Here is a 16884-nt window from a genome sequence, read left to right as displayed (position 1 = left end):
TAACTTCACTGTTTTATGAATGACACTGAATCACAGAGAGGTTAAGTAACATTGCCCAGAGTCACACAGCTAACGGATTTTGGAGCTAGGATTGAATCCCATGCAGTTTGACTGCAGAGTTCCGGCTCTTACTCAGTCACATGACATTGCGTTGAGGAAATGGCTCAGAGTGCAACACAGAACGATTAAAAAAAAATGGAAATGTAAAAGAATGATGAACATAAGGGGATAGAATAGGAAGGTTCAGTATGAGTGTGTGTTTGCACGCGCGTGCACGCACATGTACATACACGTACACACACGCACGCACGCATACATAAAGACTTTCCAGGAGAGATTAGAGAGAACGGGAGAAGCAATAGTCAAAGAAATAATGGCTGAGAACTTTGTAGACTTGGTGAAATACCTATAGCCTTAGATTAAAGAACCATTCCCCCCAATTCCAAGCAGCATTTTGCGTTTTCCCATTTGTACACAAATCATGAAAGACAGAGGCAAAGAGAATGTTAAATGCAGGCTGAGGGGGCAGATTACCTACTGAGGAATAGCGGGTAGACTGATAGCCACTTTCCCAGTAATAATCAATCGAGGCCAGGGTATACTGGAATAATGCTGAGAGAAAATAACTGTTAACCCAGAATTCTCCGCCTAGTCAAACTCTTACTCAAGAATAAGCATGAAATTAAGATTTTTTTCAGACAGAAATTTCCAATCATGTTTTATCACTTAAACAATTCATATAAATTGTACTTTATCAATATTATTCATAATGAAGGAAATACAAATCAAAACCACACTGAGATACCGTCAGAATGGCTAACGTTAACAACTCAGGCAACGACAGATGTTGGTGAGGATGCAGAGAAGGAGGAACTCTTTCTCACGGCTGGTGGGAATACACACTGGTGCAGCCTCTGGCAAACAGTGTGGAGGTTCCACAAAAAATTAAAAATAGAACTCCCCTACGACCCAGCAATTGCACTACTGGGTATTTGTCCAGAGGATACAAAAGTGCTGATTCTTCAGGGCACACGCACCTCAGTGTTTCTAGCAGCGCTCCCGACAGTAGCCGGAGTATGGGAAGAGCCCCCGTGTCCATCGACTGAGCGATGGATAAAGAAGATGTGGGATGTGTGTATGATAGATTATTATTTGGCAGTCAAAAAGAGTGAAATCCTGACATCTGCAACAATGTGGATTGAACTAGAATGTGTTATGCTACGCGAAAGAAGTCAGAGAAAGATATATAATTTCGCTCATGTGGAATTTAAGAAACAAAACAATGAACATAGGGGAAGGGAAGCAAAAATAAGATAAAAACGGAGAGGGAGGCAAACCATAAGAGACTGTTACACACAGAGAACAAACTGAGGTTGCCAGAGGGGAGGTGGGAGGGGAAGGATAAATGGGGGCCGGGCACGAAGGAGGCACTTGTTGGGATGAGCACTGGGTGTTCTATGTAAGTGATGAATCACTGAATTCTTTTCCTGAAATCATCATTACAGTATACGTTAACTAACTTGGATTTTTAAAAAATTATATATATATATATATATATATGTATGTACATACATATAATAGTACTTTAGAAAGAAGGAAATGAGCCCAAAAGGAAAGGATGAATCATAAGAAGCAGTGTGGTGCAAACGGTTGAACTTGCGGAAGCCTTGTCTGAATGAGAACAAAGCGGGGGCAGGGTCTACGGGCAGGTGGCATGGCACAGTCACATCCGTTTTCTCGATCCGCTTTGAAGCCCTGGATCCCGAGCATGAATGCACATTAAAATCACCTTGGGAATTTTAAAAACTACTGATACCCCCCGCCCGCCATTCGGCTTTAATTGGTATGGGGTACGGCCTGGGCATCGGGATTTGTTTTGAAACTCCCAGATAGAATAGTGCATGGTAATATTTAAGAACCACTGCCTTCAGGGGCTTGACCAGGTAATACAGAACCTCGAGAAGAGATTTGCTCAGAGTTACATAGTAGTGGGGTGTGGGGTATAATCAGGTCCAGTCTCTTAAGTGTAGTGTTGTTTATTCTTTATTTTCAATCATACTACTTAAAAGTTTCTACAGTTGACAGTGATGATGTCTTTCTCTTTAACAGTTGAGTTAAAAACTGAATTTAGATTCAGTTTGGGGGAATATATGCATTACTTTTAGAATCATCAGGTTTTTTTAAGGCAACTGTGAGATTGTGTGTGTGTGTGTTGAGATAGAGGGCAAGCAGAGGAGGGGCAGAGAGAGGGAGAGAGAGAATTGTAAGTAGGCTCCATGCCCCGCACCGAGCCTGATGCAGGGCTCAGTCTCACAATCGTGAGATCACAGCCTGAGCTGAAATCGAGTCAGACGCATAACCAACTGAGCCCCCCGGTGCCCATCAGACCTGTTTCTAAGAATATGTATTTATATAAGTGAAGGCCGACAAGCAGCCACAGGGCAAGAAGCACAGCACTTGATTTGGTCCCTTTCCTCTTTGTGAGATTAAATTTATTTGTGTGACTTGTTAAAGTAGATATTGTCTATATTATCAGGAAATAATACTCTTGGGAAAATAATAGGAAGTATATTGGAAGCCACTAAGAAATGATGATTCCAAAGGAAACATTTCACTAGTGCATTTTGCAAAGAACCTGCAATAATTATTATCAGAACATTTCTATTTGAGTTTTCTTCTCAATGTCTTGTACCGAGTTTATCCTGCTTTTTGCTTTTTAGCCCATTAAGGAAAGTGGAGAACACTGAGATTTATCTTGCTGCTCAAGAAATCATTTTCTCATTTTTGAAGATGGAAAGCTACAGTTACACTTGAATTAACTATTAAAACGTTCTTTTCTGGTTTTAGACCAACAGCAGCAGAACTGTTAAGGCACAAATTTTTCCAAAAAGCAAAGGTAGGAAATTCTAACTTTTGAGTTTGCATGTTCATGTGACCCACCCCAGTTACCTAACTTAGATTCACCACTCGGAAGTTGCTTTATCTTAAGATAATGTTTGGAAAAGTGATGGTAGATCAGATCATTGCTGGCTGCATTATGTGTGCAGCCTTTGATAATTAAGACACATGCTTTAGAATTGGCAAATGTATTTTTCATATAAATTAATTTAAACATCAGGTTAAACTTACAACAAGAACAATGAATATTGCCATTGTAAATATAGTCTGCAAAAAATACCAAACTCTCATTTCAAAGGTTTTACTACTGAACTTAGTAAACCTCTCATTTCCCAAGATAACAGGTAAGTGGGATGTAACTGTAATTTGAAGTGTGGGACCCTGATCCTAAAGGACCGAGGGGAAAGCAAGCTCTTCATTGATGATATTCATACAGTACACTAAAGCTCTGTCTCAATTTGTGAAGCCATGGTAGTAATGTACTAACGGAGCTTCAGAATAAAAGAATGGAAGCTTCCCTCAAATTTCTTTATAAAACAACTCCTGTATCATTTTAATTATAGTGAATATTCTGTGTTAATTTCTATGGCTCAATAAAAGCTTCTTATTTTAAGAAGAAAACTCGTTTTTCCTCTGCAGAATAAAGAATTTCTTCAAGAAAAAATACTGCAGAGAGCACCAACTATTTCTGAAAGAGCTAAAAAGGTAAATGGGGATTTAACTCCAGTTTCCTAGGAAATTGGTTAGAGTACATTTACTTTTGCATTTTGAAAGTATATGTTAAGTAATTCTTTGTTAATAGTGTGTTACTCATTTTTTTTCAATCCTTTCTTTAGCATCCTTTGATACATTTATTCATCAGATATCGTTAGTCTACAGTATGCCTGTGTGAGCTGTCTACTAGAATGAAAAGGGATGTTACACAATTGATGAGTTAGTTCTAGACTCTGTTAAATCCCTGTTTGTAGCTACCAGAGTGAATTGGGAAGTCGGGCCCTTTCCTCACACGACACAAAAACAACGAAGCCCCACGGGGTTGACTATAATAGGAAAGACAGGACAGTAGCGAGTGTCGAAGATGTAGGGAAGCTGGAGCACTCCCACGCTAATGACAAAAACATGAGGTGGTGCAGAAGGTCGTCTGGCAGTTTTCTCAAAAGACTAAACCAGGCTGCCGTGTGCGCCAGCGGTCCCGCTCCTGGGCACACCTGGAGTGTCGGAGACACGCACACACAGCGATGTGCAGGAATGTCCCGCAGCGTCGTTCCTCAGAACCGAGATGTGGAAACGGCCTCAGTCTCCATCCGCTGGTGAACAGGTGTATAAAATGTCACGTGTCCATACGACGACGTATTACGCATCAGCAAAAAGAAATTAAGTACTGATACATGTCATAACGTGGATGAACCTTTAACCTTTAAAACGTTATGCTAATCATAAGACGCTGGTTATAAAAGACCACGTATTCCCTGATTATGTGAAATGTCCAGAATAGGCAACTGTCCAGAGACAAAGGAGATTCAAGGTTGTCCAGGACTGAGAGGATTGTACAGGGGTGGGCAGTGACCGCTAATAATAATATTATGTGGTGGTTTTTGCGGCATGGGGGAGTGAGGAAAGTGATGTAGATTTAATTGTAGAGATGGTTTCACAGCTCTGAAAATACTAAAAATTACCTGTATTTTTATTCAAGTGAATATACTTGAATTATTTACCTTAAATGGTATTATATGGTATATGAATTATTATCTCAATAAAGCTGTTACTTTAAATGTTTTTTTAATGTTTATTTTTGAGAGAGAAGGAGAGCACAAGTGGGGGACAGGTAGAGAGAGAGAAGGAGACACAGAATCCAAAGCAGGCTCCAGGTTCCGACCTGTCAGCACAGAGCCTGATGTGGGGCTTGAACCCACAAACCATGAGATCATGGCCTGAGCTAAAGTCAGACGCCTCACCAGCTGAGCCACCCAGGCGCCCCTAAATAGCTGTTACTTTAAAAAAGGAGCATGCAGACGGTGATGCATCCATGAACAAACAGCTCTTGGAAATTGAAAACATCAGAGAAGAAATGAAAATATTCAATACACAGGTTGTATGGTACAGCTGAGGAAATTTCCCAGAAAACAGACCCCAAATGGCCGAGAGAGAGAACAGGAGAAAAAGGCAACAACATTAGAGGATCATCTGAGAAAGTTCAGTCTTTGAGTAAAGAGTTCCAGAAAAGTAGAACCAAGAAAAACTGAAGAAGGGAAGTCACCAAAGAAACAATTCAAGGAAAATTTCTACAACAGATAGTCATGAATTTCCAGATCGAAAGAGCCCGAGCTCTGAATGGAATGACCAGTGCAATGAATGGAAATAGACCAGCACTAAGACACATTGCCATGCTGGCTCAGAATACTGGAGGCCAAAACAAAAAATCCTATGGCTTCCACAGAAGGGAGAAAGGTCAGGGACTGCTCCTCTGGAAGCTGGGTCACCAGGAAGTAGTTGTGTGCAACATGATGATAGAAAGTTTTCTACTGACCCAGACTTGTTTTTACCAGGCAAACTATAAGTGAAGTGTAGGGATGGAATCGAGAAAATTGAGAAATGTATGGCCGTAGTCAATGTGCTAATAACGGAGGAAGTGCTTAAACTGAGAACAAGTAAGGCATGTGGTCCAGGAGACACGGTCCTCTGTCTCACGATAGAGTGAGGTCTGAAGTCTAGAGCTGGTGTGAAACCAGTCTAGGTGGGAGGCTCCGGTGAGGGTCTTCCTAAGGAAGGTGATCCTAATAAGTACTTAATAATGTATATGAATATGGTGAGAGGAGATTTACACAGAGAATTTGGGCATAAATATGACAAGTACATAAAAATAAGCAAATACTAACTCTGGGGGAAACATAAAAGCTATACAGGAGAGAGAAGCAAATGTAATCAACAGTAAGGCTTAACTGTATTGTTAATCATGCCATGGAAACACAGAATTTTGATTTCATAAAAATCACAATGTATCTTGAGAAAAGAGTGAGAGGGGTTGATAATAGGATTAAAATTATCATCTTTTATAGTGTGAAGTCCAGTAGATAGTTCCTAAAAAGAATAAGCTAAAATGAGTTGAAAGTGATTCCCTGTAAGAGGATAAAAGTTAGGAAATTGCTGTTTTTCTTAACGAAACGTGCACAGGTATAGTACTCTTGAAACTGCAGGTATAAATGTGATTTTTAAAATTAAAAAGAAAAAAGCAGAATCTTCCTTATCTTGGATTACTTGGGGGCTGAAAAATTTTTACACCTCTCAGAACATAAAACCATTAATAAGATGTGGTCTGTGACTTCACGTAAGAAGGATCTGAATGGTGTTAGGGAAAGTTAGTGGTGGGAGTAAAGACCGGGAGTGGAGCACAGGATGCGTAGAGGATGTGTAGTGAACGCCGAGCACTGCCGGCGTCCACACGTCTCTTCCTAACGTGCAGGTTCGGAGAGTGCCGGGGTCCAGTGGCCGCCTTCACAAGACGGAAGATGGTGGCTGGGAGTGGAGTGATGATGAATTTGATGAAGAAAGTGAGGAAGGGAAAGCGGCCATTTCACAACTCAGGGTAAGTGTTAGTAAACTGTGCTGTAGCTAGAACTCTCTGTTTTTGTCTGAAGCCTCTGAGATGTGCTGTATTCTTTGGTTCTGTTCAGCGTGACAGCTAAAACGTGAAAAAGACAAGTGTGAGCCATAGAATTTCCTTGAACAAGCTATTAACAATAGGAGCCTATTTAATTCTACATGGAAGAGTGGACTGACACATGTGTTTGAACGTATTTAGGGCATATAAAAATGACCAAAATCTAGACATGGGGACTTCTGTGTCTGAGATGAGAATGCACTGGATAGGCTAAACGGCTGGGTAGACATCGCAGAAGAGATTATTGAACTTGAAAGACCAACAGTCAAAATTTTTTCCCCTGAGGTCAGCTAGCCTCCTGCCTGAAGAAGAACAATGTCCCTTTTTTCAGCTGGTATATCCTGGAGGGTGTGTGTGTGTGTGTGTGTCTGTGTGTGTCTGTGTGTGTGTGTGTCTGTGTGTGTCTGTGTGTGTGTGTGTGTGTGTGCGCGCGTGTGTAGACAGAGGTCTTGTTTTGGTTTTATTCCATCGCTCTTGCCTAGAGTTAATGTGGCAAGTTGACTGTCGGGACTCTTACCTAAGAATAGAAACATATATGAGAACTGTTAATGTCTGAGGTTCATCACAGCTTTGACCCTGGAACTGTTTTGAGGTGTGAGTGGCGGGTAGATGGTGCGTGTCTGCTGCTTGTGTAAGATCTGCTCTGTCATGGCACTCGTGACTTGCTGGCCCACACTAAAGATGTGTTGATCTCGTCAGCGGAAGTCTCCGAGCCTAGTCTTTTTGCAGAGCTAAGTTTGTAAAGACCCTGCTAATGAAAATTGGCAAAAATGTATTACGTTCTAACCTTGGAAAGCTCTTCAGGAGAGAATAGATATAAATATTTGTTTACATCTGATTGTGAGTTTATTAAAATGTGCGACTATGTAAGGAGGCCTTCTCCTTACTTTTTCCTATGATTCCTCCTTAAATCAGTATTCTTCTGTACTGTTCTGTTGAAGTGATCAGGGAGGAAGCGAGGGGTACGTGATGAGAGATGATGCAGTTTTCCTCTGACCGACACATAGTATGTGGGAAGTAAGTTACAGTGCTTCGGTAGCTGGTTATTACCCCCTAGCTATCTGTAAGAGAAATTTATTTAAAATTTTGTCATTCTGAAATACTTACAGGATTTTATAATCTAATACACTGATACGTAAACAGCATAAAAAATTAATACACTTTGTTCTCAGACTAAGTAGCTTTCTGTATTTCTCATGTTACTCTTATAGCCATTTTTGATGCTGTGAATTCTTTTGTGAAAAGGTCTTTTAAAACTAAATTGAACTACATTGAAGGTCTATGCCATGAGCAGGTGGGGTAGGGTGAAGGATGGTTCAGTATTAGGAAATCTTGTAATATTAATAGGCCTAAAGAGAGGACGAGTCATATTCTTATTTTTTATATGTTCCAAAAAACTTCACAAAATTCAGCACATATTCAAAATAGACTCTTACAGAGATCCAGATTTCTATCTTTATATCATTTCCTTTTTTGCTGAAGAACTTCCCTAAACGTTTTTTGTAGTGTGGATCTGCTGGTGATGATTTCTTTAGGTTTTTTGCCCACTAATGTCTCTGTTTCACCTTTGTTTTGAAAAGATACTTTTGCTAGATACAGAATTTTAGAACGATAGGCTTTTTCTTTTAATATTTTGAAGATGTTGTTTCACTGTATTCTTGTTTGCATTGTTTCCTTTGAGAAATCTGGTATCCCTTGTCTTGTTCTTTTATAAGTTACACGTCTTTTTACTCTTGCTGCTTTTAAGATTTTTTTTTCTTCTTTTTGAATGGTTTTTTGAGCAATTTGATTATGATAGGCCTGGGTATATTTATTTTCATGTGTCTGGGTGTATATAGGTTTTTATCTAGTTTGGAAATATTTTCAGCCATTATATTTTCTTTTTTTTTTTTTTTAACTAAAGTTTATATTAATGTTGGACTTTTTATTTTTCATTAAGTTATTTCTTTAATCTCAAGGTTTATGGTTTAGCATAATTACAAAGACTTTTTAAAGTTATATAAACTATTATATGATAAACCATATTGTCTCTTTAGCTTATTTTTTTCCTTATTTTTTCTTATTCTTTTTATTTTAATAGTTTATTGTCAAGTTGGTTTCCATATCATACCCAATGCTCATCCCCACAAGTGCCCTCCTCCATGCCCATCACCTCCCTTCCCCCCCCCCCCACACCCATCAGTCCTCAGTTTGTTCTCAGCATTCAAGAGTCTCTCATGGTTTGCCTCCCTCCCTCTCCCCCACTGTTTCCCCTTCTTCTCCCCCATGGTCCTACGTTAAGTTCCTCCTAATCCTCCTATACGTGCAAACATACAGTATTTGTCCTTCTCTGCCTGACTTACTTCGCTCAGCATAACACCCTCAAGGTCCATCCATGGTGCTACACATGGCCAGATTTCGTTCTTTCTCATTGCCATGTAGTATTCCATCATATAGATAAACCACTTCTTCTTGATCCATTTGTCTGTTGATGGACGCTTAGGCTCTTTCCATGATTTGGCTGTTGTGGAGAGTGCTGCTATGAACATTGGGGTCCGTGTGCCCCTAGGCATCAACACTCCTGTGTCCCTCGGGTAAATTCCTAGCAGTGCTATTGCTGGGTCTTAGGGAAGTTCTAGTGTTAATTTTTTGAGGAACCTCCACACTGTTTTCCAGAGGGGCTGCACCAGTTTACATTCCCACCAACAGTGTAGGAGGGTGCCCGTTTCTCCACATCCTCGCCAGCATCTAGAGTTCTCTGATTTGCTCATTTTAGCCACTCTATTAGCCATTATATTTTCAAATATTTTTTTCTGCCTTTCGTGCACCTGGAAACTCCAATAACCTACATATTAGGCTGCTTAAAATTGTCTGCCAGCTCACTGATTTTCTTTTTTAAAAATTCTCTTTTTACTCAGTCTCCTTTTGCACAGTTTCTATTGTGGGCCTTCAGATTCATTCATCTTTTCTTCTATAGTGCTAATCCCAGTCACTCTATTTCATATCACAGACATTGTAATATTTCAGAAGTTTGATTTCATCCTTGTTCATTTTTACACCTTCATGGTCTACTTAACTTTTTGAAGATACTGTGTGTTATAACTATTGTAGAGTTATAATAATTACGTTTAACGTCCTTCTCTGCTCTTTCTTCCAATTATGTCAGTTCTGGAGCAGTTTTATTTGATTGACTCTCCCCTTTGTTATGGCTTAAGGATTGTTTTCCTGAGTTGGGGACATAGGGCTAAGAGTCCAGGGAGGCGAACGCAGATGAAATCAGTAGAGCACCAGGGAGGAGAGCGCTGCCGCGGGGTCCCCGCGGGAGGGACCGCGCGTGGGACACCCTGCAGAGCGCCGGCACCAGAGTGCGGAAGCCGGGAATTCACCAGACGCCGAGCAGCACTCAGGGAGCTCGTCTGCGTAGCGGAGCGTGGAGCCCCAGGCTGGGCACCGCTCCTGCGCTAACCACCGGCTCACGCAGCCAGACCCAGAAGGGTTAGACTGTTTCCAAGTAATTGACCATATTCCAGAACAAAGCTCAAGGAGGTTCATAGAAATACAGGATTATCAGCACGCAACGAGGGAAAATTCACAGCACCTGGCATCTAGTCAGGGACTGCCAGGTATGCAGACAGCCAGGAAGACAAGAACAGTGGGCACACTTTATGCCCAGATCCTGGTCTCTAATGCCATTTTGTACTAAAAGAACAAGGGCACCTTGGAGAAACAGCTGAAAGTCATAATAATACAAGGGCCAGATCGAATGAGCTCCCAGTGACCAAATTAGAATTTAACTATCAAAATCCTTAAGTGCAGGAATAAATTGTAAGCCATTTATAAAATAGGAATCTATGAGTCTATGCCAATAAGGACTAGGTAGATAAATAAGTGGAGCAAAGGGATGGGTTTTCATCACAGTGAATTGCCAGTGCCAACTGGTGTGCGTAGAGGAGTATCGGAGGGCAAAATCCTCAGCGCGTAGCCATGGGAGCACTCATAAAAACTAGGTCAGGCAAGGGTCATCAGCGGGTGCTAAGTCTACTGGAGATTTTGTTTTTGGTTTTTGGCCTAGGGGGAATTTGTGATGAGCAGAATCTTTTCAGGGTCTTGAAGTGTCTTCTCCACAGACTGCTGATTAGTTGCAAAGGGGAAAACCGTTACCGCATCCTGGCCAACTTGGCAGGTGCCCTGACGAGCTGACGACAGTTAGCGTTATTGTGAAATTTACCGAGGTTGGTAAATGCAGTCGTGTGAAGTTAGAGAAGAGGGTACCCCTGTGTCAGGAACTGCATGGTGGTGCTCGGTGGTGGTGCTCGGTGGTGGTGCTCGGTGGTGGTGCTCGGTGCTGATCGGCCAGTTCTCGGAGAGCCCAGGAGCCACGCCCCTGGCTGGATAGACGTATTTAAAAAGAGAGAAAGTGAACATCTACACAATAAAGCAGATGAGGAAAAAAAGTTAAGGGTGGGTGAATCTGGGTCAAAGGTATACTTGTGTTCTTTGTTCTCATTCTGACAGAAATTTCTGTAAGTTTGAAATTATTTCCAAATATAAAGTTTAAAAGAAAACATTTTGGGTTGGCCATATATATACTTGCGGGTTGATTCTCTTTAATGAAACAGTGATGAAAACTTGAAAAAAAACCCTAAGCTGACCTTTTACATAGTCTAAATTTATGCTTGGTAGAATTTACCATAAATTAATATTTGTTTAGAGATATGTTAGGAGGTTGTTTTTTGGTTGCGGTTTTGGTTTTTTGTATCCTCCACTACCTGTATCCGGAGTCAGTACTAACTGTTACGGTTTACTAAATAAATTTAGCTTAGATTTTCAAATGGCAGATTATAAATTTGCCAAAATTTTCAGTTTGGGCTCAAGAGTTTTCTCCAGTTCAAGCCCATACCCCGAATTGCTCTGCTTTGAGGGGAGGGCATGTTGGATAATGAGCTAGAAGGCTTGCATTTGGTCTATGATATGATGCACATAATAACGTTCGTGATGAGTAGATAGGACTGTACTTTGAAGACTGTGACCTCCCTACTGCCTGAGAACTCCATCCCGCTATGTTTGCTTGTAAACCTCACATTGGGGACTCAAACTACCATAGAACATTCATGTATTAAAGGGTCCCTGCACAAAGAATGTAATAGCATCATGATGTTTTCTTTTTCCAGAAAACTTTCCCTGGAGTCACCACTGACTTAGTGGGTCAGAATGAAATGGAGTTTACTTGCATTTCAACATTCAGTGCAGTTTGAAGTAACCTAAGTTTTGAATTAATAAGCCTTTTTTGTATTTCTTTTAGTCTCCCCGAGTGAAAGAATCATTATCAAATTCTGAGGTAAGTAGTTGTGGTTTTTGAATCATTAAAGTGTATGTGCTTTTGTTTTGGTTTGGTTTTAATGGTAAGTACTTTTTTTTATATATATATGTGCCTAAATGGGAATGAGAATTTAGAGCAGTCAGATTTCATCAGAGCTATCGATGCTGAGTTTGAACTGACTTCTGCAGTAAGTTGGTGTCGTTGCACGCATTTTAAAAGTTGGCCTGGGGGCGCCTGGGTGGCTCAGTCCATTAAGCATCTGACTTCGGCTCAGGTCATGATCTCACAGTTCGTGGGTTTGAGCCCTGCATCGGGCTCTGTGCTGACAGCTCAGCCTGGAGCCTGCTTTGGATTCTGTGTCTCCTCTCTGCCCTCCCTACCTTGCACACACATACACACACACACACACACACACACACAAAATCATACACACTCTCTCTCTGAAAAATAAACGTTAAAAATATAATGAAAAGGTGGCCTGGAGGCCAAGAAAGTTCTCTTTTCCTTTCCTACATGACTTTATGAATCAGTTTTTTGGCTTGGGCCACTTGAAGTACAAAGTTGTCTTTATGCATCAGCCTGTCCAGGAATTTGTCATATGCTACCTGTCCTTTTTGGGTTTTACTCCCCCCCCACCCCCCTTCAGCATCTCCTCGTGTCGTATACATTGTGCTGTCTTCGGGTATTGCCTCATTATGATAGGGAGCCCTGCTGAACAGAATCCCATGGGGCTGGCCTGCCTTAGGTTCATTTTGCAGAGATGACAGTCATTTCAGGGATGTGTCCTGTCACACGGTCCTCCTTTGGCAGCATCTGCGCTCCAGGCTCGGTCCTTGGTTTAACGATACACATCTTGACCCGTTACATCAGTTTGGTTTTGCCCCTGTGCTTAAAGCAACTATTTTCCCACTTGATTTGTGTGCATAGTGTACAGTTTGTGTGCACAGTTATGTACAGGATTTGCTTACATGGTACCGTATTGTTTAAGACTGAGAATAAACACTGTGCTTCCACATGTTAACAGGCCGGTTACCTCAGAACTTAGCTCAGAGCTGCGGTTCACCGGGGCTCAGGGGCCCTCTCCTTGCTGCCCGGTAGAACCGCGTCTCCCTGCCCCCTGAAGCTCCCCGTGGCCGTGCCAGTTGTTTTGGGCAATGAAATGTTAGCAGAAAGAAGAGCCTCTCTGTTGTCCCTGGTCCCCTCGCCCCTGCCTGCATCCCTGAAGGATGATACCAGCCTAGCCTCTGCTGGCCAGGGACAGACATGAAGTGCGTGCAAGAAATAACTTCTCTTCTAGTCTTCCGAGAATCGGAGATTTTTTCTGACTTACTCTAACCTAATCTAGATTAATTCTTGGTTTCTCCACAGGTGAGCGGAGAGGGTATCTTACAGGCCCCCAGAGTTGTTTGTGTGACCTTGCCCGCTTGCCTCCCTGCCCTTCCCACACGGCCTCTCGCGTGCCCGTGCTCGTACTTCAGGGCTCACTTCTTTGTTGTTCTGTTTGGAATTGTGGTGAAGTAGACAGAACACAAAAGTTACCCTCTTCACCATTTTTATGGGCACAGCTGAGCGACATTCGGCACATTCACCCTGTTGTGCCGCCATCACCACCATCCCACCCCGGATCAGCCGGCCCCCCGGCCCCCCACCCCGCCCAGCCCCTGGCAGCTACCATTCCACATACGCCTCATGGAAGTGTGGTCACAGCCGGTCCTGAGGTTGCCGTATTTCACTTACCATGAGGCCCTCTGGGTTCATCCACGTGATCTGTGTCAGAATTGCCTCCTCCCTCCCTTTTTAAGGCCAAATAATAATACTCCGTTGTATGTACAGATCATATTTGTTCTTCCTTTCTTGGGTTGCTTTCACCTTTGGGCTGTTGTGAATATTCCAGAGTGAACACGGCTACACAAATACCTGTTCGAGGTCTTACCTTCCATTCTTCGGGACTTGGGGCTCACCCAGAGGGAGATGCTAGAGCATATGATGACTCTATTTTTAACTTTCCGAGGCAACCCCTTACTGTTTCCCACAGTAAAAATTTAAAAACTCTCTGTACCCAACATGAGGCTCAAACTCCCAATCCCAAGGTCAAGAACCACACAGCTCTGCCGACTGGGCCCACCAGTTGCCCCATCAATTTCAAAACTAACCTTAAGTTCTCTTTTTCCATCAAAATTCAGAACAAGAATTTTTTAAAAATTGTTTTCATCTTTATTTAATTTTGAGAGAGAGACAGAGCGAGAGCAGTGCTGACAGCACAGAGCCTGACATGGGGCTCGAACCCACGAACCATGAGATCATGACCTGAGCCAAAGTCGGACGCTTAACCGACTGAGCCACCCAGGCGCCCATTCTTTTTTTTAATGTTTATTTAGTTCTGAGGCAGAGACATAGCATGAGCAGGGGAGGGTCAGAGAGAGAGGCTGACACAGAATCGGAAGCAGCTCCAGGCTCTGAGCTGTCAGCACAGAGCCGACACGGGGCTCAAACTCACGAACCCCAAGATCAGGACCTGAGCCGAAGTCGGGTACCAAACCCACTGAGCCCCCCAGGCGCCCCAGAACCAGTTACTTTCATTTCATCTGTAAGAAGCTAAATGAACACAAAATGTTACTTCTTTGTCTCTCGACTTTGTTTATATACTGTCCGCTCTTATACCTCTCTTGTTGCCCTTCTACTTGTTTTCTCTTTCAGCTGTTAAATTTTAGGCAGTGCCCTTTTTTCATCAGCTTATAATTTGGAATATGTTTACCTTGCTTTTATAGTCAACATCAGTCTTTTTTTCCCAAGTTACCTAATTCAAATTTATGAAATAATTCAAACGTGCAAAATAGGTATATAATGTCTATGTTGGTTTTCAGTCTTGAAGAGCATTTCAGGTATGTTAATGAACCGTTGGTTAATTGTCTTTCTTTATAAGTAATGGAAGGTCCCCAGACATAGAAAAATGTAGCTTCTGTAATTGCTGCTACTTAAATGGTATCTTGGAGGTGCTCTTTTATTGGGCAAAGAGGATAGGGTAGATGTAGCTGAAAGTACACATGATAGAATGAGATGCTGTTCTGGAGGAAAACGTGCACTGCTGGTACATAGGCCGTACGAGGTGAGCCTCAGAACCCTGTGCTGAGATGAGCCAAACACAACAGAGGGCGTGCGCTTGGCTCATGTGAAAGGTCCAGAAAAGGCAGACTGGGAGGGACAGAACGTAGGCCAGTGGCTCCCTGGGACTGAGTGTGGGAGCTGGAGGACTAGGTGGAAATGGGCTCAAGGGAACTTTCTGAGTTGATGGAAACGTTCTAAAGGTGGATTACAGTGATGTTGGCACAAGTATAAATTTTCTGAAAATCACTGAATTGTGTACAATTTGTGTACAAAGTACAGTGGGTGAATTTAGTGGGATATGAGCTACATCTCAGAAAAATTGTGATAACAAAAAAGCCTCGTCGAAATATTTACCTTCCACTTGAAACAGATGTATTCCTGAGGTGTAGAGAGGTGCCAGGACATCCCCGAAAGCTGCTTGGAGACGTCGCCCCGGGAGGCTCTGCCTGCCCCCCGTAGACCCACCTCGCTTTCCCCTCGGCTCAGGCAGCACCGTGTGTTTTCGTTACAGCTGTTTCCGACAGTGGACCCCGTGGGTACTTTGCTCCAAGTTCCAGAACAGATTTCTGCTCACCTACCTCAGCCCGCCGGGCACACGCCCGCACAGCCCGCTCACGTCTCCCCCCCGCCACCTGCAGAGCCACCCAAACCAGCTCAGGTAAGGGGAGGCCCTGGAGCGGCCTGCCGTCGGGGGGGGCGGAGGGGGGTGACGAAGCAGGTGGACGTGGACGTGGGCGCAGCGCGGCGCAGGGAGGTTGCTGCCGTGGTAGATTTGGAGACCACATTAAATGTATGCAGATAGGAGAGTTTTTCAAGGATCACACGGGTTTTTAAGCAGCAAAATCAGTGACTGATGGATAACACGAATAACGTTCAGACGTCAGAAACGTGAGGGGTAGTTTCTGGTCCGCTTTTTCTGAGACGGGTAACCCTGCGCGGCTGCCGGGGCTCATCTGCACACGAGGCTGTCGGCGGCCCTCCCGCCTTGTCGCTCGCTTGAGCTTGCTTAGCGCTGCTCCCTCCCGTCCATGATCTTCTTGCACGACTCTCGTTTAGGGTGTTTGTCAGTTTTGTGAGGGTCAATTTCAGTAAAGTGAAGGGACGTCATCTGTCAATGCACGTGGTCAGTCACACACACACACACACACACACACCGTTGATACTTGTACACGGAAAGCAGCCAGGGGAATGGGGGCCCCGCTGAGTTGCTCTCTCACCTCCCTCAGAAGTGCTAGACACCGTGCAGAACACGGGACCTTATGCCTTATGTTAGAATAAGGTTTCCAGAGGCTATTCATGTATTAGATAGTAGAGAATTCATTTTTGTTCCCTAACATTTTCAACAGAAAGAGGTAAAAAATGGAAGTTCTGATTTTTAAAAAAATTTTTTTTTTTTAAGGTTTTTATTTCTAGGAGAGAGAGAGAGAGACAGCGTGAGCAGGGGAGGGTCAGAGAGAGAGGGAGACACAGACTCTGAAACAGGCTCCAGGCTCTGAGCTGGCAGTCAGCACAGAGCCCGACGCGGGGCCTGAACCCACGAACCGCGAGATCATGACCTAAGCGAAAGTCGGACACTTAACCGACTAAGCCACCCAGATGCCCCTCTGATATTTTTTTTTTCTTTGGCCTCCGGTGATGGTCCCCCTTTGGAGGCCAGTGCCGTGAGAGCTTCCGGTTAGTCATGGTGCTGACTTGCTGTAACCTTTCCATCCAGCCAAGCTTTTCATTTCTTCCCATCATATTGGAAAAGATGCAGTTTTCTTATGAAAACTGATAAAAGATTGGGTTCACTTTATAAACAGCTTCAGGAGAATGTATTTTCTTTAGTAAGCAAGGAATAACTTGCAGTTTTCAGAGAGGATTAGTTTGGCCACCCAGAGTTCTGGAACCCCAAGCCAGGTGGGCTCCTGAAGCACAGCCAGTT

The 16884-nt window shown here is 43.0% G+C and overlaps 1 protein-coding gene across 1 annotated transcript in view; it reads left to right on the top strand.

The window, feature by feature from the left end:
• Positions 1 to 16884, top strand: part of OXSR1 (oxidative stress responsive kinase 1) — a 98766-nt gene that overhangs the window by 74137 nt on the left and 7745 nt on the right. The window contains exons 9-13 of the mRNA XM_039237205.1: positions 2848 to 2896; positions 3538 to 3603; positions 6359 to 6481; positions 11838 to 11873; positions 15472 to 15618. Of these exons, the coding sequence (XP_039093136.1) occupies positions 2848 to 2896; positions 3538 to 3603; positions 6359 to 6481; positions 11838 to 11873; positions 15472 to 15618 (421 nt within the window). The remainder of the gene's footprint in view (positions 1 to 2847; positions 2897 to 3537; positions 3604 to 6358; positions 6482 to 11837; positions 11874 to 15471; positions 15619 to 16884) is intronic.

This window comes from Hyaena hyaena, unplaced genomic scaffold, assembly GCF_003009895.1.
Source record: "Hyaena hyaena isolate Hyena2069 unplaced genomic scaffold, ASM300989v1 scaffold_121, whole genome shotgun sequence".
NCBI lineage: Eukaryota > Metazoa > Chordata > Mammalia > Carnivora > Hyaenidae > Hyaena > Hyaena hyaena.
Note: the sequence above shows the minus strand (reverse complement) of the source record. Positions and strands in the feature narration are given on the sequence as shown.